General features: G+C 42.9%; 2 protein-coding genes across 5 annotated transcripts; one reads left to right on the top strand and one right to left on the bottom strand.

Moving 5' to 3' along the window:
* The first annotated feature begins 193 nt into the window (after window positions 1–193).
* Window positions 194–11,626, top strand: MYNN (myoneurin). Its single transcript, XM_027733261.2, has 8 exons — window positions 194–237; window positions 726–1,024; window positions 2,714–3,525; window positions 4,858–5,017; window positions 5,706–5,884; window positions 6,169–6,252; window positions 6,677–6,763; window positions 7,920–11,626. Exons 2-8 carry the CDS (start codon window positions 759–761, stop codon window positions 8,186–8,188), a joined length of 1,857 nt encoding a protein of 618 aa, XP_027589062.1. The 5' UTR covers window positions 194–237; window positions 726–758; the 3' UTR covers window positions 8,189–11,626.
* Window positions 10,714–24,552, bottom strand: LRRC34 (leucine rich repeat containing 34). Of its 4 annotated transcripts, XR_003543028.2 has the most exons (12): window positions 22,005–24,552; window positions 21,008–21,132; window positions 20,785–20,849; window positions 19,964–20,047; window positions 18,811–18,939; window positions 17,447–17,542; window positions 15,947–16,101; window positions 15,701–15,856; window positions 14,492–14,618; window positions 13,159–13,258; window positions 12,496–12,741; window positions 10,714–11,031 (listed from the first exon to the last, which is right to left on the bottom strand). XR_003543028.2 is itself a non-coding variant. In XM_027733271.2 (11 exons), exons 1-11 carry the CDS (start codon window positions 22,413–22,415, stop codon window positions 14,011–14,013), a joined length of 1,269 nt encoding a protein of 422 aa, XP_027589072.1. In that variant the 5' UTR covers window positions 22,416–24,552; the 3' UTR covers window positions 13,941–14,010. The 4 variants fall into 4 exon arrangements, 3 of the variants coding, with proteins under 3 accessions (XP_027589072.1, XP_027589067.1, XP_027589069.1); XM_027733271.2 differs by lacking the exons at window positions 10,714–11,031; window positions 12,496–12,741; window positions 13,159–13,258 and adding an exon at window positions 13,941–14,214 and having other exon boundaries at window positions 22,005–22,123; window positions 22,407–24,552; XM_027733266.2 differs by lacking the exons at window positions 10,714–11,031; window positions 12,496–12,741; window positions 13,159–13,258 and adding an exon at window positions 13,941–14,214.
* Window positions 24,553–25,305: the final 753 nt, after the last annotated feature.

The following is a 25,305-nucleotide window of genomic DNA, read 5'->3' as shown; positions in this document are numbered from 1 at the left end:
AGGCTCGTTTTATTTTCCTCAGGAACCAGGGCACCGCTCTCGGTTTATTAAAGCCGTCTCACCAGAGTTGTTTTAATTAAAGCGGCGGCGCGGACCGGCGGGAACATTACATTAAAGCCGGTTTATTTCCCGGTTTCCCGAGCCGCCCCCGGCCGGAACTCGCGTCCCGGAAGCGGCGGCGGCGTCACCGGGACATGGCGGCCTGAAGGCAGCGCTCCCTCCTCCCTCCCCCCGCAGGTGCGCGGGGGCCGCCGCGGCCGGGCCGGGCCGGGAGAGCAGCGCCGGGAGGACAGCGGGGAACGCGGGGCCGGGGAGGGCGCTGCGGGCTCCGACCCGTCCGGCGGCGGGGCCGGGCCGGGCTGCGGGTCCCGCGCCTCGTTCGCTCTCTCGGCGGCCCCAGAGCCCGGCCCGGGACCGCCCGGTGCCGGTGCCCGGCTCGGTCCGAGCCGCGGGGCTCGGAGCTCGGGCGCTTCCCCGGGCCCGGTGTGACACGGCGGGACCGCTCAGCGGCTGGGGCCGGCGGAGCACAAAACCTTTGCCCGCCCCCTGTCCTAAAACCGGCGGCTCCCCGAGTCCGGGAGGATCCTCCGTCCCGCTGCTACTCAAACTGCCCTCGGTGATCACGGACACTGACTCTTTTGTGATCATCAACTCCGCTGAGGGCAAAGCAAAGTGACAGCTTGCACGTAAATAATTTTTTTATTTTTATTTTTGTGCTTTCACAGGTCAGAACAGAGCGGCTGCAGCGCGTTCTCAAAATGCAGTATTCCCATCACTGTGAGCACCTGCTGGAGAGGCTGAACAAGCAGCGAGAGGCCGGATTCCTCTGCGACTGCACTGTGGTCATCGGGGAGTTCCAGTTCAAAGCGCACAGGAACGTGCTCGCCTCCTTCAGCGAGTACTTCGGGGCCTTCTACAGAGACGCGTCCGACAATAATGTTGTCCTGGATCAGACTCAAGTGAAAGCTGATGGCTTCCAAAAGCTCCTGGAATTTATTTATACGGGAAACTTAAACCTTGACAGGTAATTTATGCTGTTAAAGGAGGGAAGGGGGTAGGGAAATAAACTTTGTGGTAAGGCAGAACTGGATTCTTTGTATTAAGTTCTGGAGGAACAGTGGATGTGATGCATATTAACAACTTGAAGTTCATCTGTTTGCGTGTTTTAAAATACTGCATCACGTGGGAGTGCCAAAACAAAGGTGTGTTGTCTGATATTTCACTGGTTGATAGTTCCAGTCTCCCGCTCCTTCTGTCTGGGTTGGAAGGGGTTAAACATCTTGCATGATTACCAGGAGAGGGAAAGACCAGTGTGTTGTTTCTGGAGGTGAATTACAGTAGTCTTTTTTTGCAAAAACACACAGAAACTCTGTACGTGGTAGAGAGTAAAGTCTGAGTGATGCATGAGGATAGGCATGATTTCAAAAGATCACATTTGTTAAAATTAGCATGATCTATTACTTAAAATCTCATATTACAGTGCCCAGAAGGAATCACAGAAAAAGTGTTTCCCCCCATTACTGCACTGAATTTGTGCCTGTTGTGTTGCTCCAGGTACAGTGAGGATTCCTTTCAGTGCTTTTCTGTCAGCAAGAGATCCCTCACGAGGGAATTGTGGCTACTTAGAAGTACCTAGTTAAGAGTTTTTACTCTTTTCACAGTGTCTGGTGTCAAATGCAGGCTTAAAACCCCTTTGTTTCTACTGAAGTGTGAAAACTCATGATAATTTAAGTCCAGATGCAGGGTGTTTCTTTAATTAGCTACGAGCATTACCAGCAGTAGAGCAGTGCACAGCCACGTGCTGGAGTTAGTGGTTGGTGCTTTGACAGTTACAAATGAGCAGAAGTGTGCAGCTTTCTTGGAGCCTGGGACTGCAGCAGGAGAGTTTCTGGATTTTTTGAACCCGGTGCTCATACAGTACAAGATGCTGAAACAGTTGTATTCATGTACAGAGAGTAATTGTGCAAGTTACTTATTGTTCAACTGCATTTACTGTGTAATAGAGTGTTAGAATTATGTTGTTTACCACTGATCTCTCTTTAAAGTGCTGTAAATCCATAAATTTGGTGGTACCCATTGATGGTACATGTTGCCACCTTTTCCGAATCAGTTTTTTCTAAACCATCAAGGTCTGTGTTGTAGGAACTGCAAAATAGTGTAGTGGTTTAAATGAGGACTTCCTTGGTGTTAGTGGTGTCTGTGTGCAGCTGATACAGAATTAAGACTCTTTGCAGATTGTTTTATAAAGCAAGATTAATACCTGCCTCACAGAATTGCTGAGGTGAATGTGCTGCTGGTGAATCACCTGACACTTTTGCCAGAAGGATTATGGGATGGTAATTTATGCATTTTATTCTCCAGTGTTTTATCTCTTTCTGCTGTGATTTCTGAGCTTCTTGGTCCAATAAGCATCACCACCTTACAAATTGACTTTTAACTTAAAATTCAACAAAGGCATGTAATGGAAATAAAAGTCCTCAGTTCGAGGGTGTGCAGACCCCACTAGACAATGACTTCAGCTCAGGAGGAATAGACATTCTAGAGCCCTGTGTTGCTGCAGCACTGAGAGATCAGACCTTGCTGTGTGGTCTCAAAGTTATATTTTCTGACACTGTAACTTTTCCGTAGCTCTGTGTCCCTGCGCGATACAGTCGGTGCAGAACAACTGTTTTCTTTGTCCGGAATGTTTCACCCAAGCCTTGTTTCCTTGCAGCTGGAATGTTAAAGAGATTCACCAGGCTGCCGACTATCTCAAAGTGGAAGAAGTGGTCACTAAATGCAAGATCAAGATGGAGGACTTTGCTTTTATTGCTAATCCCTCTTCCACAGAGACATCCAGTATCACTGGGAACGTTGAAATGAATCAGCAGACTTGCCTTCTGACTCTCAGAGATTACAATAATCGGGAGAAAGCAGATGCTGCTGCTGCTGCTGCTGCAGAGCTGGTTCAACCCCTGGCAAAGAAAGCAGCTTTGGAAAAGAAATCGCCTCAACCCAAAAAGCGGAAGAAGAATTTCAGCCCCCCCAAAAGCACAGAGAATAAATCCCTCCCGTATCAGAACGATGTGACCGAGAACACATCCATTGAGATGTTTTTAGATGCAAACAAACTGGCCACCCAGATAACAGAGCAGGCTGCCCAGGGCAGTGATAACTCCGAGCTGCAGTTGGCAGCCGTGGGGGAGAGCGAGACGCTGGCAGTGCAGGATATGCTGGCCCAGACCATGGCAGCCAAACAGAAACGGGGGAAGCCTCAGCAGAGCTGTGCCCTGAAGGAGCACTGCATGTCCAACATAGCCAGTGACAAGGGCTCTTACCAGCTGGAGAGCTCGGGAGAGGAGCTGGACCAGAAGTACTCCAAAGCCAAGCCAGTGTGCAACACGTGTGGGAAAGTGTTCTCGGAGGCGAGCAGCCTCCGTCGGCACATGAGGATACACAAGGGGGTGAAGCCCTACGTGTGTCACCTGTGTGGGAAGGCATTCACCCAGTGCAATCAGCTGAAAACACATGTAAGAACTCACACAGGTAAGACTTTGGCCTCGTGGGCTGTGGAGACCTGAAATCACACACAGCCTCTGAACGCAGGACTAGAAAGATCTTTGCATTCTGACTTCTTCCTCCTGAAATTTTTTTTGTTGGGATAGTACTGATATCCTGGTAGCATGAAATGTTTCAGCATTTTTCAGTACAAAATCATAGTTTCTACTTTTAGTAGCTAGAAAGGACTTTATAAGTCTGAGCATCTTGATTTTCTGGAGAGACTCAGAAGAGCTGGCTTTAGCTCTGTAGAGTGATGGAGTGCCAAAAGCTACTGTCAGTAGAGCATGAAAATCTTTCTGTACTTGATACCAGAATTCCTCTTGCTTTTTTTTAAACTTCAAAACAATACATGTTTGAGCATCTCGTTACACATAACTTGTCCTTTAGGGTCTTCAGAAACAAGTAGAGAAGTTGGCTGAATTACTACAGCATTTGTGATTTTATTTAGTAAAAATACAGCTGGAATGTGTGATGTTGCATTCAGTAACGTTACCAGGAGTTTGTGTCATATCAAGCATCAAAGAGAAATCAGTTAGAAACACTTAAGTATTTTAAAACATGTCTGACTTAAAAAGATGATGAACAACAAGTTACTGGAGCCTGATTGTGAGCAGAATTCAGGGATGGTGCTGGTAGGAATGTCAGCTGTACTTTGTACTTCTGAGGGTATTGTCCTGGGAATTTCTGCGTGAGTGGGTAGGGAATTCCGTGGTGTTGGTTGCTAGATGGCACATTAGATGTCTAATACTTTTAGTTTTGAAGATTTTATGTACACAATATGCTTGTGAGTTGTTGAGTTTGTGGTTTGATTGTGCCCTGCCACAGAATGGCAGAGAAAGGCATTTTTTACTGTCATGTGGGATGCAGAGTTGCACAAGCCCTTGCAGGAGACTGTTCAGCACTAAGAGAACATGACTAGTCAGAGAAGTACCTGCAGCATTCTGCAGCAGACACTAATAAGAAATTAGTGAGCATTAGACTGTACATTGAAGACTTTCTATGAAATAGATTTGTTAGTTGGGCAGGCAAGAAAAAGCAGATGATTTACTAGTTCATCTTGAATATTTTGAATGATGAATAGACATAACCAGCAAAAAGTCTGAAAACATGGTAGCAGCATTCTTAAAATAATGTGGAGAAAGTGGCACTATTAAAAACATTATTACCTTTTTTTTTCCCACAAACATAATGTGTTACAAAATAGTCTTGTTATCCGCCGTGAAGTATTAGAACAGACACCTGAGCTCTGCTCGGGTCATGGATTGCAAAGCTTTCTTAGGTAAATGCAGAGAGCACAAGTGTGTTCCTTTTCACCAGGGGAGAAGCCATACAAGTGTGAACTGTGTGACAAGGGCTTTGCTCAGAAGTGCCAGCTGGTGTTCCACAGCCGGATGCATCATGGAGAGGAGAAACCCTACAAATGTGACGTCTGCAACCTGCAGTTCGCAACCTCGAGCAACCTGAAGATTCACGCCAGGTGGGCACGAGGGAGATCCTGCAAATGCTTGTCCTTGAGTCTGTTTAAATAGAATCCTTTACTCCAGTGTGAGCAAGAGTTACACATTCACATAATTTTGGCATTTCTCCCTCTTTTCTCATGGGACTTCTCTCACAGTGCCTAACAGAATAATTCCATGGATGTACTTGCTCATTAGGGAGGAGATTTGTGCTGTATGAATGTTGCAGCCTGTGCACTGGTATCCTTGTGGCAGGGGCACAGGGTTTGTTTTAAACTGCTTGCAGCACCAGGGAGAGAGAGTTCCGTGGTGGGAAGTGACAGAGCAGTTCTCGCTGCTGTCTGTGTGTGGCTTTCAGCATTTTTGGCAGAAGCAGGAATGGTATTCCCTTGTTGGGAATCGTCATCTTGTCTTTCACTAAAATGCAAAGCATGCTGAGTTCCCATGGTGTATGTTACACATGCAGGGCCTGTATTTCAGTTCAGCTGCCGTGGAAATCACGGATGTGCTGATCCCAGATGGAACAGGCCATGAGTTTCACTCCGCGAGAACTGCAGGCTCAAACCAGACTCAGTTGTTACATCTCTGCTGTATCCCAGACCATTAGCAGAAGGAGCTTTGGGGATGAAGCACTAACTGAGGCAGGTTCCTCAGCAGTGGATGCTGCTTCCCTTCCCTCCTGGAGGTGACTGGGGTGTTGTTTTTCAGGAAGCACAGCGGGGAGAAGCCGTACGTGTGTGACCGGTGCGGGCAGCGCTTTGCCCAGGCCAGCACCCTCACCTACCACGTCCGGCGCCACACCGGGGAGAAGCCCTACGTGTGTGACAGCTGTGGGAAAGCCTTTGCTGTCTCCAGCTCACTCATCACCCATTCCCGGAAACACACAGGTAAGGGGGGACAGAATCCCAGAGCTGGAAGGGACCTGCAAGGGACGGAGCACAAACAGGCCTGGCCAGGGAGGGCTGGATCCTGCAGAAGGGTTGGAGATGGGTAATGACACAGAATTTACCTCTGGAGTTGTCATCTAGTTCCTTTCTCATGTTTTTTTCCCTCTGATTGCAGTTTAGGGAGCTCTTTCTCCCACTGGACATTACCTCCATTTCAGTTTGATTTGTTCTCTGTGTGTATTCTGGTTTATGTATTGAAATAACAGAGTCCTTGTTTCCTTTAGGAGAGAAGCCATATATCTGTGGCATTTGTGAAAAGAGTTTTATTTCCTCTGGAGAGCTCAATAAACATTTTCGGTCCCATACAGGTCAGTTTTCGGACAAGCTGCTTCCTGCACTTTAAATTATATTCTACCCTTTTGCCTTTAAAATGCACTGTATTGGGCTGTACCTGAAAGTAGCAGATTTTCTTAATTTATGCATCTCTGGGCTAACATAATGTAAAGAAAAAAGTAATTCATTTTTTTAATTGCCTTTTTCAGAGTAGTATCTTTGCACCAGCGTAGGTGTTGATGTATGATCAAGGCTTTACTTTAAATTTTTAAGGCCTTCTTGCTTTATTTTAAACTGTTATTCTGGAAACAATTTTATTCTGAATACAGACGCACAGACAAACTAAGAGCTACAAAGTTGTGTTTTAAAATACAACACTGAAATCCATTATCCTGCATCTCTAACTGTATTTTCTTTCAATGTCAAGATTGTTCTAACTACCAAACCAATATTTTTCAGGTGAAAGACCATTTATCTGTGAAATGTGTGGAAATTCTTACACAGATATAAAAAATCTAAAGAAGCACAAAACGAAAGTTCACGCAGGTGAGTTCTTTGTGCAAAGAAAGGTTAAGGAACTACATCAGCTCTTTTGCCTCCAGTGCTGAATAAATCTTTTTGCTCATGCAGGCCTAAAATTAGAAAATAAAAGATTTTTGGATAATAGTTCTCTTTTAGAGCCAAAAGCTACTGCTTTAGAGATGTTCAGGTATCCAGCCTTGTTCAGGAGTGGCTCTGTACACCTCATCTGTCCATCCTTGTGTATTGGCCATAAATCCCTGCCTCTGTCATATGGAAAGAGGAATAATGGGTGTCTGTGCCCATCTGGATTGGGAGAGAGAGAATGAGAAAGCAAGAGCCATGTGCAGAGACAGATTTGAATTTAGGAAGGCCCCAGTGCAGCAGGAAGCCGGGGGTGAGGGGAGAGCAGCATTAAGTGTGCAGAGGGCCCGGCAGAGCCCAAGGGTGTGAGCTGGGAGAGCTGCCAAGGCAGGCCAGCTCTCATGGAGAGACAGAAGGCAGACAGAAGTGCCCCAGCACTGAAAGAACAGGCTTTGGAGCATGATTTGAAAGAGGAAGGGTCAGATATCCAGTGTAGTTTAACACTGCCATCCAAGAGCAGTGTCAGGCTGTGTTCAAACAGGAAGGCAGCGAGGAGCCCATTAACAGAGATTTCAATTAGGAATAGAAAGTCATTTCTCAAGTGACTGGATAAAATCTATAACGTGTCTGGCTGGAATGGAGTTAACAAATATCTTCTTCCAAAGAAGTTTATGGATAAATGATACATTGTACATTGCTACCTTAGTTAGAGAAGGATGCTTGGCTGTGGCTCTGGTTCCGAGATTTTCTGGGGTGGGAAATCTCAAGGAAACTTTCATAACTACATTTTTTAAAGGTCCTTTGTTCACTGTGATGTTAAGGATTTGTTATCTCCTGTACCATGCCAAGTAGAGATCAGGTTGGAATGCATCATCCTTCTAGTTGTCACACTACAAGCAGCAGCAGATGTGATTCCTTGTGCTTACACTGTATTTACAGCTTGCTCTGGCTTTACAGCACATGGAAGCCACTGGTATCCCAGCTGTCCAGGCAGCCTGCAACACACCTAGTGTTGGCTTTGACAGTCAGTTGAGAAGGAATTTGCAGAATTTGCACAGGAACTTTTAAACATCTCTTTTTTTTTTTGTCTTTTCCTCAGGACCCGAAACTCCCCCCGATTCTAATGCACTCGATAATTCTTTCAATGAACAAGAATCCATTCAGAGTCAGAAAAGTCCTTTGTCGGAGTCCATAGATGTGAAGCCCTCTGAGATGTCTTTAGCACTTCCTCTTCCCATTGGGACTGAAGACCACCAGATGCTGCTTCCCGTGACGGGGAGCCAGTCCCCTTCATCAGAAACATTGCTGAGATCTGCTGTGACTGGATACTCAGAACCTCAGTTCATTTTCTTGCAGCAGTTGTACTGACAGAGCAGTAGTTTGGTAGTGAACCTGCAAACATTTGGTAAGATGCACATGATCAAACAAGCAGTCACGCTCTTTGAATTGGACTTGTTCTTTGTTTTCCCTTTGTGTAAAGACACCTGTAAGGCATTTCCATCGTGCAGTGCTGAATTGTGCTAATCTACAATCAGATTTCTATTTGCAATTAACACTGATTTCCAGGAGACGATTCCTTTCCAGCAACACCTGCCTTAAGAATTCTCTGTTACGTATGTTAATGTGTCTTGGAGATCTCCCATGTTTCTGCTGATTTGATGTGTCACAGTGTCACTTGAGAACAGATATTTTAAGCCATATTTAATAGTTTAAGAATATTAACCCAGAGATGCAAGGGAAAGTCATAATTTGGCTATATTCATAAGCCTGCACTCCAAGGTGCTGGAATGGTCCATGGGGAAGGTCGGTCAGGGCTCTGCTGAGGTGCTTGCAAAGATTTGCTGCTGGCTGCCAGAAGTGCCATCTGCAGGTGAAGCCTGACCAGAGGGAAAAAAAGGTTTGGGTGTATTTTCCTGACAAGACGAGTAAAGGAAGGTTAACTTCTTTCTGTAGTGTGGCAAGTCAGAGGGTCCTAATGGCATAGTAACTACTGGGTTTTCTTTCCAACAAGTTGCCTTTGTTAGTTTGTTTAAGTCAATCCAGCATTGTCATATCTTGTCCCAGATTTATTGTTCACATCCCTAAACTGCCCCGGGTTTGGCACAAACAGCAACAAAAGAAGAGCTGGAACATGGGTGTTGTAGATGAGACAAAAAGATGCAGTGACTTAATTTGTGAGGCGTCAACGAGAGCTTCATAATCCTTTTTTTACTGTAGTGCTGCTTCTTGTGCTAGACAGGAGGTCCAGAAGAGGAAATAAATCCTGCCCTTCACTGTGAAAATAGTAAGTGAACACTACATGAGGGGGTATTAAAGACTAATACAGCAGAGCAGATGGATATTCTTCCAGGGAAGATTTTGTTAGTGTGACTAATTTAATTGAAGTTTTTGTGTATTGCTTTAACTCTCATGTCACTTGTCCACAGTAAATGCACAAAACTGGTACTTAGCAAGGCCCATATAAAGATACGTTTTATTCCTAGCAACAGATATATTTAAAAAGCAACGTTTTTAGTGTCTTGGTAGGGTCATAAAAGACTAGGTGACCATAGGAGTACTCTCCTACTCTATTTTGCCAGTTTGTGCCATTAGCAATGTAAGCATTATTTAAGTAATCATCAAATAGTAATGAAACAGTGATCATACTGTACCAACAATGCATTTAAAGTTGTACTTTGTTGTTTATTTACTTGGTGCTAGCATTTATTTCCACTGATGCCTTGTGTCCAGACACTGATAAATAGAAGAGCATAGGAGATACCTCTTAACTGATCCTGTTCTACACGGAGTAATAATTAATCTGCACCTTAATGAAACAGACTCATGAAAAATTTCTTGTAGGGTTTCATCTAAATATTCTGCGAGTGATCCCCTGACTCCTGACCATGACTATAGATTTATTTTTCTCTTCCTATATGTTTGTACTTGTAATAGACCTTTTGCTTCTTTGTGTTGATCATCTTAGTATATGCCACGTTTAAAACCTGCTGCTCGATCATATTTTATGCTTTAATATATGGTAAATTGGCTGATAAAGTCTGCCATGGACAGCAAGAGTACAGCCATGTTCAATGGGAACATCCTTAATTCAGGAATTTCTCATTCTGTCCACTGGAGCTGATTATTGCTGGACCTGCCTGACCTTTAATTTCTTTATCTCTCTGTCCCACAACATTTATGAAGAGCTGATGTTCAAAACACTAGCAGAAGACAAAGGATGAAGTTCTCTGGTATTTTTTTTCTTGTTTCTTTGGCATTTCCCCTTTTCCTCCCCTCTTTTCTCTTTTAGCTCCTGTTGTTGCTGTAGCCCCTGAGGGATTCCTTAGCCTTGCCATTTAAGACTGAAAAACCCCAAAGATCGGGATCTTTTCTGTGTGTAGCTTGTCCTAAGCTTCCTCTTTACTTTCTCTCTCTGAAAATAGAGCAGAAATCTTGGGACAGATGTAGGCTTAGTCATGAATACTGAGAAAGAAACACCCTGCAACTGATAACTTCCATATCTAAACAGGTTTGGAAGACAAACTAACGATATGCTGCTGTTCCCTGAGGAAAAGTAGCTGAAGGTAAACATGTCCAGGATAAATGACCATGAGAGAGAACTAGCTCTGGAAAGAAACCTAAACAATAATTACATTCCTACATAGAAAATGCATTCCATAACAGTGTTCGTTTGGACTGGTTTTATATTTCTAAAATTATAGCTTGTTACTGTATTCTTAGATTTCAGACTTTTTTAAAAAAATACAGTGCTTAGATTTATACAGGATTTGTTTAGGTACTTATAACAGTAACACTTGCTTTATTAGTCATTTAGTTTTCTTTATAGACAAGAAGATAATCATTATTTTTTACAAGACAACAATTTTAACCTTTCTTAATAGAATACACAGGCTTGTAGTTTTGTCTTGGAGCAATAATTTAGTGACCTGCACTCTTGAGTCCCCATCTGAGAATCTTGATTTTTAGCCTCATTTTTCGTGAAGATATCTCAGCTGCTGAGGTATGATCTCTACAAACTGTATTCATTTACTAGAATATAGATTTTAAGTATATATATTTATAAATATATTTGTAGGTGTGTTCAGGCTGTGGGTCTGGACTGTACCTTTTGCCAATAGATGCATGGAAATCAGCTGCACATCTGAAGTCCTAGGCTTAGGGATTCTGGGTTCATTTGGGAGGTACAAGGCTCATAACAGTATTGGTCATTTCTGTAAGGGATTAATATGGGAAAGCATGGAATCTTTGTAGGCAGACGTCTCCTTGCAAAAGGAAAGAAGGAATTTTAATAATTCTGTTAACAGTCATTTAGAGACAATGACACAAGCTGTTGTTTCAGTCAGTTTTGCACTGAAGTTGGTGCAAGTTTTGCCTGAATAGCTTCTCTGCATCTAGAAATCTCTGAATTGGCTGCTTGGAAATATTTAGGTGAGAATAGCTCCTTGTATGACATTTACTTCCAAATTTGTGCCCGTAAGTGGGCACAAAGCATGACAACCTTTCTGATATCATTTGTTAAAGAGCAATTTTCAAGTACAGACAAGTCCCACATGAAGGATTTCAGGGCTGTGATCCCGGAGAGGCTCAATAAGCCTTGCAGAATTAAGTTCAGATAAGGACTAATAACTGATTTTTTTGGTTAAATTATTTTTAAAGTATGTCATGTATATACAATTTTTCCTCTGCTGTTTGTATATACCTCAACTCTCAATTTTATAATCCCCAGGGAAGGGAGGGGGTTGTACATATTTAGCCTGAAGTGTTTTATGTTAGACTTTAATAAACTTGTTTTGTAATTTTCCCTCACCTTGTGTCTCCTGTTTATGACTGCACCAAAAGCAAGAGGGAAACAGTCAGACATCACCCCCCTCACAGCACCCTGGAACAAGGACCACAGGGGCCCTTGGAGCACAGAGTGGGCTTTAGGGGACCTGTGCTGTACCACTGCCCAGCTGGATCAGTCATTTTCCTTCCCTTTGAAACTGGGGCAAAGATTCTGTCTTTCAGCAAAGTAGAGCAAGTTCTAAAAGCTGGAAGGATGGTTTTCAGAGCAGGACTATGCTTGCTTTAGCTACTAAAATAACTTAGAACATGGCAAAAGATTCTATCCTGTGTAAATTCTCTCATTCCAAAGAACACAAGATAAATTCTTACAAGATGTCAAGGTTTGGTTTTCAGAGAAAGAAAAGCAATAGCAGTCTCTGGCATAGTCCTCTTTTAGCATTACAGGGTTAGGCACAAATAATTATTTTAGTTTTTAGGAAGCTGTTTATACAGAATTCAGGAATTACTTTGCAGCCTTTACTTACAAGAGAATATAAAAGTAAACTGTAACACATGAGCTGGTTTTATGGGTATTGTCAATAATGCAGAGTGCTCTTCTAGGCTGAGCATGTTGCTGTTAAACAAGGGGTCAGACAGAGTGCAAATATTTCAAACACATACACCAGCACTTTTGAAAGTAGATGCCATTTATCCTGACACACTTTTTGTATGATATTGTTGCCATCTTAACTACATCACTAAAAATAAAATACTGCTCTTGGAAGAGTTGGTTCCCCATTAACATGGCAGATTAATGAATGTCATTCATACAAGTAAATTAAAGATTAATTTGAAATTAGTCTGAACTTCATATACCAGACAAAGGAAAGAAAGATATATGGAAAAAATACCTTAATCTGAGTCTTTTAGTGGTGTTTCTGACAAGAAATTCTGTCACCAGTATCTCAGTACTGAGAGGCCTCTCTGTAGACTATCAGAGTGTAGCCTGCTATGTCCCAGAGCAGCAACACTGGGAAAATACCAATACAGGCTTATCTAATTGTTTAAAAACTTAGAAATGTTCACAGCATGCAGATTCTTCTCAAACAACCACGTCCAGTGTATCCTCAACTTTTGTTCTCATTGCTCTGTCCTTCCTGTTTAACAATAGTTAAAATATAAGCTCCCCTCTAAAACAGGGTGTTCACAGTGTGTGTCACGTGGACTTTGTGCTCAACACAGTGGCTGCAGGTCAGGAGGGCCCTGTGCAGGTGTGTAGGACAAACATACCTGCTCTGGGCTTACCTCTAAGGCCTCTTGTGATATCAGGTGCTTTTTGGAGCAACAGAGCCTGATTCATTTGTGTTTGGGGGTGGAGGCAAGGGACAATGAGGAAAAAAAAGCAATCAAATGGCAGAAAACCTCCACACACACACACCAGCTCTCACAACTGCCCTGGTCATTTCAGCTGGGGAAGGGGTGTCAGTACATCTCCCACTGTGATAATACAGAGTCAGAACAGCAGAAGTTGCGTTGCTGCTTCTCAGTTATTATTGGTAAAATAACTTCCTTACCTTTTTCTCCTCATACTTGGATCTCATAGATAGGAGAGCAGGATAATCCATGACTCTGTTTGGTGACTTTTTCTATTTAGGAGCATAAATGGAGTCACTTCTGCAGGGATGAGCATAGCGGATGGAAAAAGGTAACAAGCTGAGTGATTCCCAAACTTCTACAAAGTCTGCATTCAAACCCTTAAACAATGTTTAACTACCATTAAATGCAACTCATGTGCAGGAGTTGCCACAGGGCTATAATGACAGAAAATTTTTTAGACAGTTTTCAAGAGATAGGAAGAAATAATGGCACCAGGGTTGGTTGTGGTTCCTATTTGTAGTGCAAGAAACAAGTACAGGCTGCAAGTTAATCAAAATTCCATGTAGATCCCAGTAAACTCCATTCACTAGCTTTGAAGATCCACCATGATCGTGGCTGAATGCTTAAGTTCACTTACTTTGGTTTAAAAATGTCCCTATGGGAAGAAGATCCAAAGGATGCAATTACTAAGTAAAAGGAGAGAGTATGTGGAGTAGAATGGTAACAAAAGCTCTCAGCTCCAGCAGGAATCCTGCTCTGCAGCAGGTCTGATTTGCTGCCTGGCAGCCTTGGGTGTCAGCTTTTGTCAGTGTGCTCTGCCTGGGTGTAAACTTTTTCATAGTAATAGACTCTCCATAGACTGGGCATTATTTAGCACTGAATTTGAAGGTCATTTGTTCAATATTTTATCATTTTGCCATTTCAAGCAGTTTTAGATTCCTTTTAGACTTAAATCTGAAGAAACAACATGAAGCAAATCTGACGCTGATATAATTTATTTTACTAGAAACCAGACGGGCAAAGCCCAGGCCTGTAGAGTGCTGCCTCACTCACAGATACTCTGAAACAGCTACAAGTCCCAGGCTGGCATTGGCAGCACTGTCTGCCACGACCCTGTGCCTTGGGGCCCAGTAGTATTCCCTCTGGAGGCCGTGGGACAGCTCTGCCAGCTGAGCTTGCCCGTCCACCTCGTACGGGGCCACATCTGTGCAGTTGGGATTCAGGCGACCCATCTGAATTAACTCTGAAAATGACTGAAAAATGAAAACAGGAATATGACAGATAAAATTTCTTTTTGACTGCAGTGAAGGCTCTACAACATAACACACAGTAAGTACTCAATCACTTCAGTATGCTGATCTCCACTGTCTCAATCCAGCACCACCAGGTTATAATTATTTTTTAAAAAAAAACAGTAAATCAGGTATCTTGTTCACTAATTGCTGTAGTCTACCCAGTGATAGTAAAAACAAATTGGAACAAACAAACAAACCCCAACCCTCTCAGAGGAGTTCAGAAACAAACACTTACCATACAAGCATCTTCATCAAATGTGTTCCCCCAGATGTATATATAGGAAAGTATCATGTTTGCTTTGATTGCATTTGAAAGAGCTGTAAGACCTTTGCCACTTATACTGCAGCTTACTACTGACAACCTGACAAACAGAGAAAACAGTTACACAGTGTGCACGCCAGACCATGGAACTCATATCTCTTAGTTAAGAATATGAGTTTAACTATGATTTATGCTTATTCTATATGTTATTATTATATAATATATATTGAACTTCTATATTTGCCATTAATAATACAATTCTTTAATTGTATCAAGGCCAGTCCTACTATAATATCCTTCTCAGGTTGCCAGAGGCAGTTGGACTATGACTTGCTCTATTTCTCCAGGCTCATGCAGCCAAGGTTGTTCACTCTTGAGTTCCCTGGTGTCAGTGACTTGCTCCATGGTGGCCAGGTCTCATCTCTAGTCTGCTTTGAAGCCCAAGCCTTGGCATTTATCCAGGCTAAGCTTTGATCTTTGTGGAGTGGCAGTTATTTTTATGTTAGCGAACCTGGAAGGCTTTCAGAGGCACCTCAGAGCCGCCACCTCCTCAGTCTGCTACTTAAAACTAATGGCTCCAGGTAACACCTTTGATCAGCTTTTACATCCTGCCCGCGAGGGTTTAACGCGGCTGCAAAAGAAGCCCTGGTGGAGAGATTACAGCTCTGCTGGGTTCACCCGGAAGCAAACTTAAATAGAGGATTTTCCTAAGTGTTGAAGATCAGAATCAACAAATATAGTGCCTTATCCCTGCGTGGAATCTGATTATCTCAGAATTCTGAAGGCCTGCAGCTCTTGTTTTCGTTTGTGCCCCACAGGGACCTGCTCTTTAAAGATGCAGAAAGAACTGACAGATCTAATTGCCTTCCCCCCCCCATACCTCTTGGAGCAACTGGAAAAGCTGTGGGAGATCTGAGCAGACCTGGGGCTCACCCCCAGCACCCCAGGATGTCCCACAGGTCTTGGGGCATCTCACCTGGCAGCTTAGCAAAGAAATCCCACCCAATCTCTCACTCGCAGGTTTCTTTCCCCAAGAAGGAAAAATAGACCAAAACATTTGGAACTTCCTGACTTTCCTATTTTGATCAACATCAAAGCACACAGCTTTGATGCCAGTTCTGCCACCGCCAAGTCCAGGTTCCCTACACCTGCAGTCCCTGGGGAAGCTGTGCAGATACTAACGCCTGCAGAGTCCTGTTGTGCACAGACAAGGCTTCACTCAGGTACGTGGCTCCAGCATCTTCTATTCTGTTTGCATTCAGATCCAGGATTACCAGGCTTTGGTTCCGTTTTAGCAGCTCTCCCAAAAATTTTACACCATCGGAGGTTATTTTATTACTGAAAGAGAGATGCACATATTTAAAAAAAAATAGGTGCTAAGAAAATTAATTTCTGTTAGTCATGGATATGTTACTTAATGACTCTTACCAGCTGAGGTCAAGGTATCTCAGGCTGGAGTTTTCATACAGGGCCTCACACAGTCGCTCTACACCAAAGTTTTTCATTTCATGCTTGCTCAAGTGCAGCTCCACGAGAGAAGAGTTGCCCTTCAACATCTTAGCTATATGGACTGTGGTCTCTTCCTACAAACACACACACACAGTTTTACTAAGCTGAACTTTAGGATAAGGCATGGCCTTGCTTCAGTACAAGTGAGATACATAACTAACATCAAGATTTGGTCAACAGTAGTGTTCTATTTTGTATATTGTGTAAAAATAGCCATGAAACAACATCTTGTGATAAGGCTGAAGATGAAAAAAAAAAAAAGAAAAATACTAGAAATATATTTGCACATTTAGAGTACTATCTACATCCCTGCAAATATCAGAAGCACCAACATTTAGTCATTATGTCTGATCAGTTTTCCTTCCAGTCATTGCTCTTAAAAACCTGAATGTTTGAGTCAGTCTTTGCTAACATTGAAAGTATTTTGTCATGATGCTAATCTACGCTTTCATAAGAGAAAAAACTGGTCAAAGTTTGGACTCAATGATCCTGCTGTTTTTCTCCAACATTAATGATCCTGTGATTTTATGAAAAGGAAACAGGACTGCTGTGGGAAAAAATATGTCCTGTCACTGTAAGACAAAGAAAGTTTGTTCTCAAGTTGGCATGTTTAGTTAACAAAATAACAGTGAGTACTGTGAGTCAAAAATAAGGGAACAACCCAGAGGCCTTAGAAAATAATAGAGTCGAAGGTGGAAACAGTGGCAATAGTCTCTGACATATCCAGACCAGGTCCTTACTGGCCTCTGTTTTCAATAGCAGTAGTTTAAATTGACTTCTAAAGCTGTCTTAGTAGAAAAGAAACAACTAAAATCTGTTTAAACTGTTAAATTCACCCTAGGGAACTGAGGACGATCTGGCCTTCGTGCAATCAGGAGAACACTGTTCCTATCACTGACACCTGGGAACTTCTGCCAGGCAGGTGAATCCACCACAGCCCTCACTCTACAGCCACCAGCTGAGCAGCACCAGCCACAGAGTGAAACAGCCAAAGCCCCCAGCCCAGGGAAGGTGAGGGGTTGCTGCAGCGTGTCTTTCTTCTTTAGACTCAGGTAAACAGCAGCCCTTTGTGCTTCCCCTCATTTCCTGCTAAACAGCATTTCTCCCTCAGTTTGCTGAGCAAAGCAGGAAACTCCGTGCTGGAACAGCAGAAGGAATACTTTGTTCTCCAATACCAAGCCCTCTCCATCAGCCCATTATTTAACAAATGTACCAAGAAAGAGATTTTTTTAAAATTCAACCTTCTAGTTAAACAGGGGCAGGTGGTGACTGCACAGAAAGAGAAAGAATATTTCTGCAACCATTTGCTTCAGTTTGCAAGAAATTCCAGAGAGCTGTGTAGTTCAGATGTCCATAAATACATCAGCACTGACTTGGCTTATGCTCCTCTCTGAGCTGACACCACAGTCACTCACATACCTCTTGGCTGTACAGCAAGGGACGATTTAGGTTTATTGCTCTGAGGGATTTGTTCTGAGTCAGGGCTGTGGCTATTGCTATCAGACACTTCAGGCCCTGGAAATGAAAACAAGTAAACTCTTTGGAGAAACCTATTTAATGTATAGCTCAAGCTGCCAAATTACCATGACTATTATTTCTGCCTCCCTGTCCTCTGGAATACAATAGTCAACTGCTTAGAGACACCTAACAGATTTTCTGACAATACCAATGCCAACTGCCTATGGAAGAGTAGAGTGGAATGAGACTAAATAGTACAAATGACTTGGCAACTCAGAAAATAAAAAGCAAGAATAACAGATTTCAAAGATCCATTTAATTTGTGCATTTAATTGATCCTGTATTTTGGTTTTCCTGATTTATAAAACAAGATCAGCTTATGTGTGTTCCCCTAACATTCATCCACTAGGTAAATTCAAATTTAGTATCAATCATGTGGTACAGAGAAACGAGACTCTAGAATATGGGTCAATTCGGATTTTTTTTATTTCCTTCTGGTTTGCTCACTAATTTTTACTTATGCTACTTTCCAATTAGGCTGGTCCACACCCAAAGCCACTTAATTTTAAACCAACTCTCAATCAACTCCCTACCAAGAACACACATACTAAGCTTTTGAATAAATCCTACACTGGCTACACTTTTCTTGTTCATGTATTCATAAGACCTTCACAATTCCTGAGGGGTTATTCCCCCCTCTAGTCTAGGAGCAAATTCTGAATTTCCAGGAAAAAAAATTACAGGTTTTTAAAAGTGATCCACAGGCCATTCCAACCCTCCTGAGTCTCCCTGTGCACTGTGTTAGAAGTCTCAGTGCCTGACTCCAGGAGGAAGCAGGTCATCCAAGATCAAATTTGGTGCTTTTCTACTCAATTTAGCACTGCTGTGCTTATGTCCTTTATGGATCTGAGAGGAGCAACAGAGCTATGGGATGGGTGACTTTCAGGTGCTATAGCACTGCACACTTCAGAAGGAAGAGATTCTCCAGGGAACAAAAAGTCCATTCTTCAACATGAATTACACAGGATTGGAATAACAGAAATGAGCAGCAGAAACAAACCTCAGAGGATGTGAAAGACAAGCACTTATATCCCCAGGGACACAATGGCTCTAAAATATCATCAGTTCTGACTTCCCAGGTGCTTTGTGCAACGTGCCTTTCCAAGCACACATTGCTGTATTATATATTGTGTCACCTCTGGCTGTCACAAAATGTAAAAATCAATGACAACAGATGGCATTCCCCCCTAATTAAGCTCTACAGGACCCTTGTAATACCCTTGAAAGACTTATGTCATTGCTGATAATTTTACTGGGTTACTCACCAGATCACAGTCTCCAAGATCCAATTTCTGCAAGGTTGAGTTACTTTGCAGCATTGAAGCAAAGAACATCCCACCTTGGTTTCCTATTTTGTTTCCAGTCATTCTCATGTGCACAAGACTTCTATTCCTCTACATAAAAATAAAAAGAAAAAAATCTATTCCTTTAAAATGGCCTGAAAAACAACACTATCCTTTTTTGTGTGTGAATCCTGCTTGTTGTCACACAGAGACAAAACAAACTTTGAGAAGAATTGTGTCAAAGTGACAACGTAGATAAGTAAGTGATAACTTATCCTGTTGCCTCAGGCTCCTCCCGAGGACATCAAAGACATGAGAGTGCAAGCAAAATTCCAGTATTTGAAAACTTTTGTTTCTCCCAAGTCCACAAATTTCACATGAAAACAATCCAGGCAAATATTTCTGCCTAAATTGGCATCTGAGATGCAAAGTGCATCAAACTAATTTAAACCTGTTAAGCATTGTACAAGCCCAGTGTTGTACAAATCTCCTGCACAGCCTCAGTGTTTTGGAGGTTTGTCAAATTTAGTTGAAATCAGTTCAAGGGTTCAAAGACTGTGGAGAAGGAAGAAAGAGCTCACGTGAGTCTCCTTCACAAAACAACAAATCTTACACACAAGCCTCATTTCCTTGGGAAACCACATCAAAAATAACAACTTTGGTTTTGTGCTGCTGCTGTCAAGCAAAGTTTTGAAAACATGTCTCAGACATCTTGAATCAAGACAAATATTGACATGAAGGTACAGGCAAATTTAATACAATGTTTTTGGGGGAAAAAAAGAAAGGGAAAAAACAGATGGCATTCTATATCCTGTAGCATAGCATTTTTCACACAGAAAAAAATCGAACTGCAGTAGTTGTGGGGTTTATAGACAATTGTTTTTATAGATAATTAAGTGTTAATGGCAGCACAGTGCAACTTTCACCTGTGTGAAATCTGATTTCTGAGGTCTGCCTTGGGAAAACAAGGCAGACCTTGTGCTGTATCCCTGTGATACAGCAACATGCTGAATGGAGCAAGGACAGATGCCCCTTTGAGCCAGCTCTGATGTTGGCAGGACAGCCAGTACTGGTCATCAAAAGCAAAAATATCCAACAAGATGCCACTGTCTAAACCTCCCAGACAAACACTCACATGAAGTGCTCCCGCTATCAGCTCTGCCCCACTTGTGCCAACGTCATTAAACATGAGGTTCAGGTACTGCAGAGAGGAGTTCTCCTTAGGAACAAACAGAGCAGGAAACAATGAGAGTTTATTCCAGACCACACCTGTATTTTTCAGAAAGGGGATACACATACAAAACTCTGTCCTTTGCTGCATTTCAGGCAGCCCCTGACCTGGAAAAGTAGTTAAAGAATGCCAGAGCATGTCAGACAATGAGGGAAAGGTATGTGGGGGTCCTCATGGGGCCTACAGGAACCACCCAGGATCCCACGTGCTCAGCATGACCCAACGAGGCACATGGTCAAGCTCAGGTGCATTTTGTGAATTTAATGGCACCCCTCAAGCTCTAGGAACACAGGCACCGGGCGACAGCTTACCATTTTCCATCTGTATTCCAGTTGTTTACAATGATAAAAAGGCAGCATTAAAGTTTCCTATGTTTAGGCCTGCAAAAAGGCTAATACAGGTGATAAAGAAGCTAAAACAAAGGCCCTTGACACAACCATTATCCCCTCTGTTGATTTGAACTGTAAGCCTAAAAGCCTTGTAGCTTATTCCACCATTCTTTCCTTGGGACACCCTAGCCAAATATCCAATGGCTTTCTACCAGAAATTAAAAATCTCCACAGAGAATACAACCCAAGATTCTAGTAGGATGGATTGGGGTGTGAAAGTCAAAACCAATGGAATTTTGCCAAACCAGTGCATTCTTGTCTCCAATACACCACATATAAATATTTCCATGGCCAAATAAATTACAAGTTGCTGAAAGATAACCATCACTTTGGCACCTGGAGGAATGTTGCCACGGTCTTTGCTCCAGCATCAGTCAATACATTATAAGCAAGATCCAAACCTGAAAAAGATGAAGAATGAGGAATGTGACAGATGCATACCTACATTTAACTGATCTCTAAACAAAAAGAAACAAAGATGAACTAAGACTGAAATCAAGACTGATCATGTTTTCTTATATTAGCACAGCAAGGTTAAACACTCATGGAAAAACCCTACCTTTGACAAATGCAGCGTGGCGTAAGACAGAGGCAAGAACTCCAAGATCATCATCTGTAACTCTCTGCACAGGCACTGGGTGATTATTTCCAGCTATTTTTAATGTGATCCCTTTCGTACATCTACTGCAACATAAAAACGTAAGCGCACGAGGAGAAGGAAAATGACACAGAGAAATGAGTTGCCTCTCCAGACAGCAGGTGTGGCCGTGCTTGCCCTCACTGAGGAGCTTGCACATGGTTATACACCTTTGGTAACACCAGCACAGATAACGTGATTCAAGCTGTCCCTCAGCACTGCCCTTTCTGAAGGCACTGCACAGCTGCAAGAACCACACTTGCACAGGAAGCAGGAATAAGCAAGATGAGGGGAAGGCAGATGGAAATAAAGATCATTCCAGAGGTTACCTCATCATCTTCTTTTTAATTGTTCCCTTTGCTTTATTTACTCCATCCTGCTCTCAGGATCAAAACCTAACACAAACCGTTTTATTTTCTGGTTTTTTTTCCCCAAAGGAAAATTAACTTTGACCCCAGCAGCATCCACAAGAGAAAGCCCTACCTAGCCACATAATGAGAGAGAATTTGGGTGGTTAATAGCTTGGCAGGATTCAGAGACAGCTCAGGGAAGCATGACCAGCTGGAAGCTAACTGGATGCAGCTGAGGCTTTTTAAACAGGAGCAAGACAAAAGGAAGGGAGTTAGGATGACTGGACACTGGGTTTGGCTTTTTTAAGGGACAGAAAGGCACCATCCTGTACATTTTTTTACCTTTTTTTTCCTTTCACTGCTTGTAAAGCTGCCCAGAAAGGATATATAGTTACAAACGTCTGCCAAGATGATGTCAAGATGAGTCAAACCAGAACTTCAGCAGTAAATGCTAAATTTGATTTGTGTTTAAGCCTGAAACTGCAGAACTTTCTCATCGTTCAATTCCTGATCCTGCTACCCTGTTTAAGGCTTTCAGAAGTGCCTGAAACACGCTGTTATTGCCTTACATTTCATCATTTTTGTCAGCTTCTTGAAGCACATGAGCAACGAAGGGGTTTTCAGGCTGGCTCGATTTTTGACAGGCCTGCACATAGTGCAGGTGAAGATCTGGGCGAACCGACGTGTACTGCCGGAAAACAAAACAAAGCGTTACTGCATCGTTACGGCAGCTTAGCAACAGCACCAGCAGCGGGCTTTGTGCCGGGATCTGCATAACAGTAAAAATGGGCTCGGTCTGCAAAGGGTTACAACTCTCGGTATGCAGCACTGGGGCAACAGATACAGGCAGGAAAAGCATGAGGGGAAAGCGTGGATTGGTGGGTGTTTCTGACCTGCTGTGGCACAGGAGCTGAGCTAACAGAGGAGTGGTCCCTGTACAGCAGATGAACCCCCAGCCCTGCAGGCCTTACCTGAGCCATGACCTCCTGCTCCTTCTCCCCGCATCAACCTGCGGGGACCGGCCAAGGGCGAGCGCTGCCCCGCGCTGAGTAAATTTGGTAACTAGGCTGCTCCGAGGGGAACAATGTTTGGTAACGGAGCCCGTTTCCAAGGAGGTCCCGGCCCGCAGCCGGAGGGGCGGGCGGGGGTTGCTCTGTGCAGCCCCGGGCCCTGCAGGAGCCCCCCGAGCCCCTGTGGGTGCTGGGCTATGCCAGTGGTGCTCAGACCTGCGGGAAGGGCAGGGGAGGTTCGTCACCTCACCCCCAGAGCATGGAGTTGGTGCTCTGCCCTCCTCCGAGGAGCCTTTGCAGAACCGCTCGTGGCTACACGGATCGGTCCCTACTTCAAAGATGCTTGTGCTGGCCCCTTCCAGCAAATAAATTCCCCCCGTGCCTCCACTGCTGCCCATGTGAGCAGGAGGGCGTGGGCTCCACCCACCCGAGGCAGACCCGTGTAGGGGAAATGGAGCCCAGCTTCCCCCAAAAGCTTCTCCCAGGTTTGAGGAACATCCCTGAAATGAGAGAGCTCACTGTCTGAGCAGCCTGGAGGATTTTTCACACCGCATCTGCTGCTGGCCTTCCCTTTCCCATGTTTTTGTGGGACTACGCACTGTACCTGGGTCCTTCACCAGATTAACCAGTGTCAGGATACTAGATCTGAGTGAAAACTGCTTTAATAGCATTCCAAGTGCCTCCTTTCCTTGCTACAGTGAGAAGGCAGTTCCACCCAGCACACACCTGAGCCTGGGTTACTCATTATCACTGACATCTCAGCTCTCAGGCAGGGAGGAAAAGGCAAAAATGTGGAAACACTGACCTTTGTGTTGAATCAAAAGATGAAACACTGACTGGAGGAACTGCTGCAGCTTTTTGCATCTTTTTTTTTTTTTTTCTGTGTGCACTAGAAAATCAGAGCTGCATTTGCATAGAATCAATATCGCAAACTGAACAGAGGACAATTTAAAAATGGATGTGATATTATTAATGCCTTTAACTCCACTGACACTTGCTATTCGTTTGATCATGAACAATTATGCACCCTAAAGCTGTGCTATGATAAGTGTATCAGTATTCATGGACATCCCCATTGTAGGGCTCAGAATACACCTTCCTTTTTATACAATGCAACACTTCTTTAAGAAGGATTTTTTCACTGGTGCAATTTTCTTCTTGAAAGTTACATTCACCAAAGTAGTAATTTATGCAAAAGACTCACTTTCAGATTTCATTCATTTAAATTGCTCTCCCCTGCACTGTGCACACAAAGGAAATGAAGAAGCAGACTAATGTTTCTGCTAAGAAATAAAATTAACCCCATAAGAAATCTTTCCAGCAGAGGAAACAACATGGATTTCTTTGCCAAAATTTCCACCATACTGTGAGGTATAATGTGACATTAATGAGCAGAATATTCTGTGTTCATCCATCAACCGTAATGCAGCTCCACAGCATTTTCTTGGGAGATTTTTTTCCTCTAAAAACAAAATCCCAAAGATTACTGCTTAATTGACATAATGTATCTTTTTAATGACTGTGTCTAGATACCTCTGGAGGTGAAGGAACTGATAAGTTTTAAATGCCTTAGCCTGCCTGGAAACCAATTCAGTATCTTTCCAGAGGAAGTCTTTCTCCTGGAGTCATTACAGAGATTATAACTGGGATAAGATAAAGGAATTAAATTCAGAACTCTGCCAGAAGTCATCAATAAATTGCAGGCAGGAGCAAGAGAAGGGGGAAGATCTTGGTTTGCTGCAACATGGAAATTCCATGAACTTCAGCTGCTTCCAAATGCAGGACTGAAGGGTCTCTTAATCTCTTTAGGTACATGGTGCAGCACCAGGCCTGGGCTGTCAGAATAGGAATAATATCAGAAATCAGTGTTTAAAACTCATGTTGCCTCTCTGTGTTTAGCAATAATCCCAACAATTTCACAGTTTATAAACTTCTGCACTTGCTAATATTCTCTGTACATTGTTTATATACCAAGCTAAGGAAAAATCCTTTACTTACTAAACCTTCTGCACACGTATTTTCCAGAATCTGAAGGAACTGCATATGGAGAATAATTGTCTGCAGTACCTGCCCACAGCCATCAGCTCATTGATACTTGCAGATCCATTGAACAAGACACTTTTCTTTGTGTGATTTTATGTTTGGTTTGTTGGGTTTTTTTCCAAAAGAACATTGCTCTGTATCATCAATGGGTCACATGGAATTAAAAAAAATACAGGGCAATAAGGAAGGAAAGGTGATTCCTCAGTCTTTGATTCTTTTAAACCTAAATTATTCCTCTCTTTCTGTAATTCTGTAATTTCTTTGTGAGCTGCTATTTTTCCCAAACTATTCTTCCAAACTAAAAATTGACATTTAAAGATGTGTAGACATTGTCATTTACTTTTCTAATCAAAGGTATGGGGGACTAGTGTCCGCCTAGGTAAGAAATTCCTCTTGAAAAACATAAAACAGAGAATAAGAGAAAAATCAGATGACTGACAGTTCATCTTAGCTGCCAATAATGTAGTCTAATCCAGAATAAAAGGGGATTTTGAAGAATAAAATGCTTTTTGTACCATGAATATACATCAGTGACACCATTCCACAAGGTTTTTTGCTTTTACCCTTTTCCTCCAGGTAACAAGACTGTTCTCTCTTTTTCAGATCCAAAGTTTGTGGTGTGGGTTGATGAACCAGAAAGGGATTGAAACTTTCTTGATGCTTAATAATTTAATAAAAAAAAATTAATAAAGAGAGAGAGAGAAAGAAGGAAAAGAAAGAAAGGAAAAAGAGAAGCCCGTTAAAAAAGTGAAAATTGGGCAGTAAACTGCACAGAACTCTTTTCTTTCACAAGATGGACAAATGTGAGCAGAGATAA

This window comes from Pipra filicauda, unplaced genomic scaffold (assembly GCF_003945595.2).
Source record: "Pipra filicauda isolate LSUMZ 115617 unplaced genomic scaffold, ASM394559v2 scaffold244_size1468961_pilon, whole genome shotgun sequence".
Taxonomy (NCBI): Eukaryota; Metazoa; Chordata; class Aves; order Passeriformes; family Pipridae; genus Pipra; species Pipra filicauda.
The sequence above is the reverse complement of the archived record's forward strand: the minus strand, read 5'-3'. Positions and strand labels throughout refer to the sequence as shown.

Coding starts and splice junctions, on each gene's coding strand:
- MYNN (XM_027733261.2), top strand. CDS start 759: ATGCAGTATTCCCATCACTGTGAGCACCTGCTGGAGAGGCTGAACAAG. Junction 3,526..4,857: donor ACATGTAAGAACTCACACAG/GTAAGACTTTGG, acceptor CCTTTTCACCAG/GGGAGAAGCCATACAAGTGT. Junction 5,885..6,168: donor CCATTCCCGGAAACACACAG/GTAAGGGGGGAC, acceptor TGTTTCCTTTAG/GAGAGAAGCCATATATCTGT.
- LRRC34 (XM_027733266.2), bottom strand. CDS start 22,294: ATGCTTTTCCTGCCTGTATCTGTTGCCCCAGTGCTGCATACCGAGAGT. Junction 20,048..20,784: donor CCGTGGCAACATTCCTCCAG/GTGCCAAAGTGA, acceptor TTTGTTCCTAAG/GAGAACTCCTCTCTGCAGTA. Junction 14,215..14,491: donor TTGATGAAGATGCTTGTATG/GTAAGTGTTTGT, acceptor TTCATTTTTCAG/TCATTTTCAGAGTTAATTCA.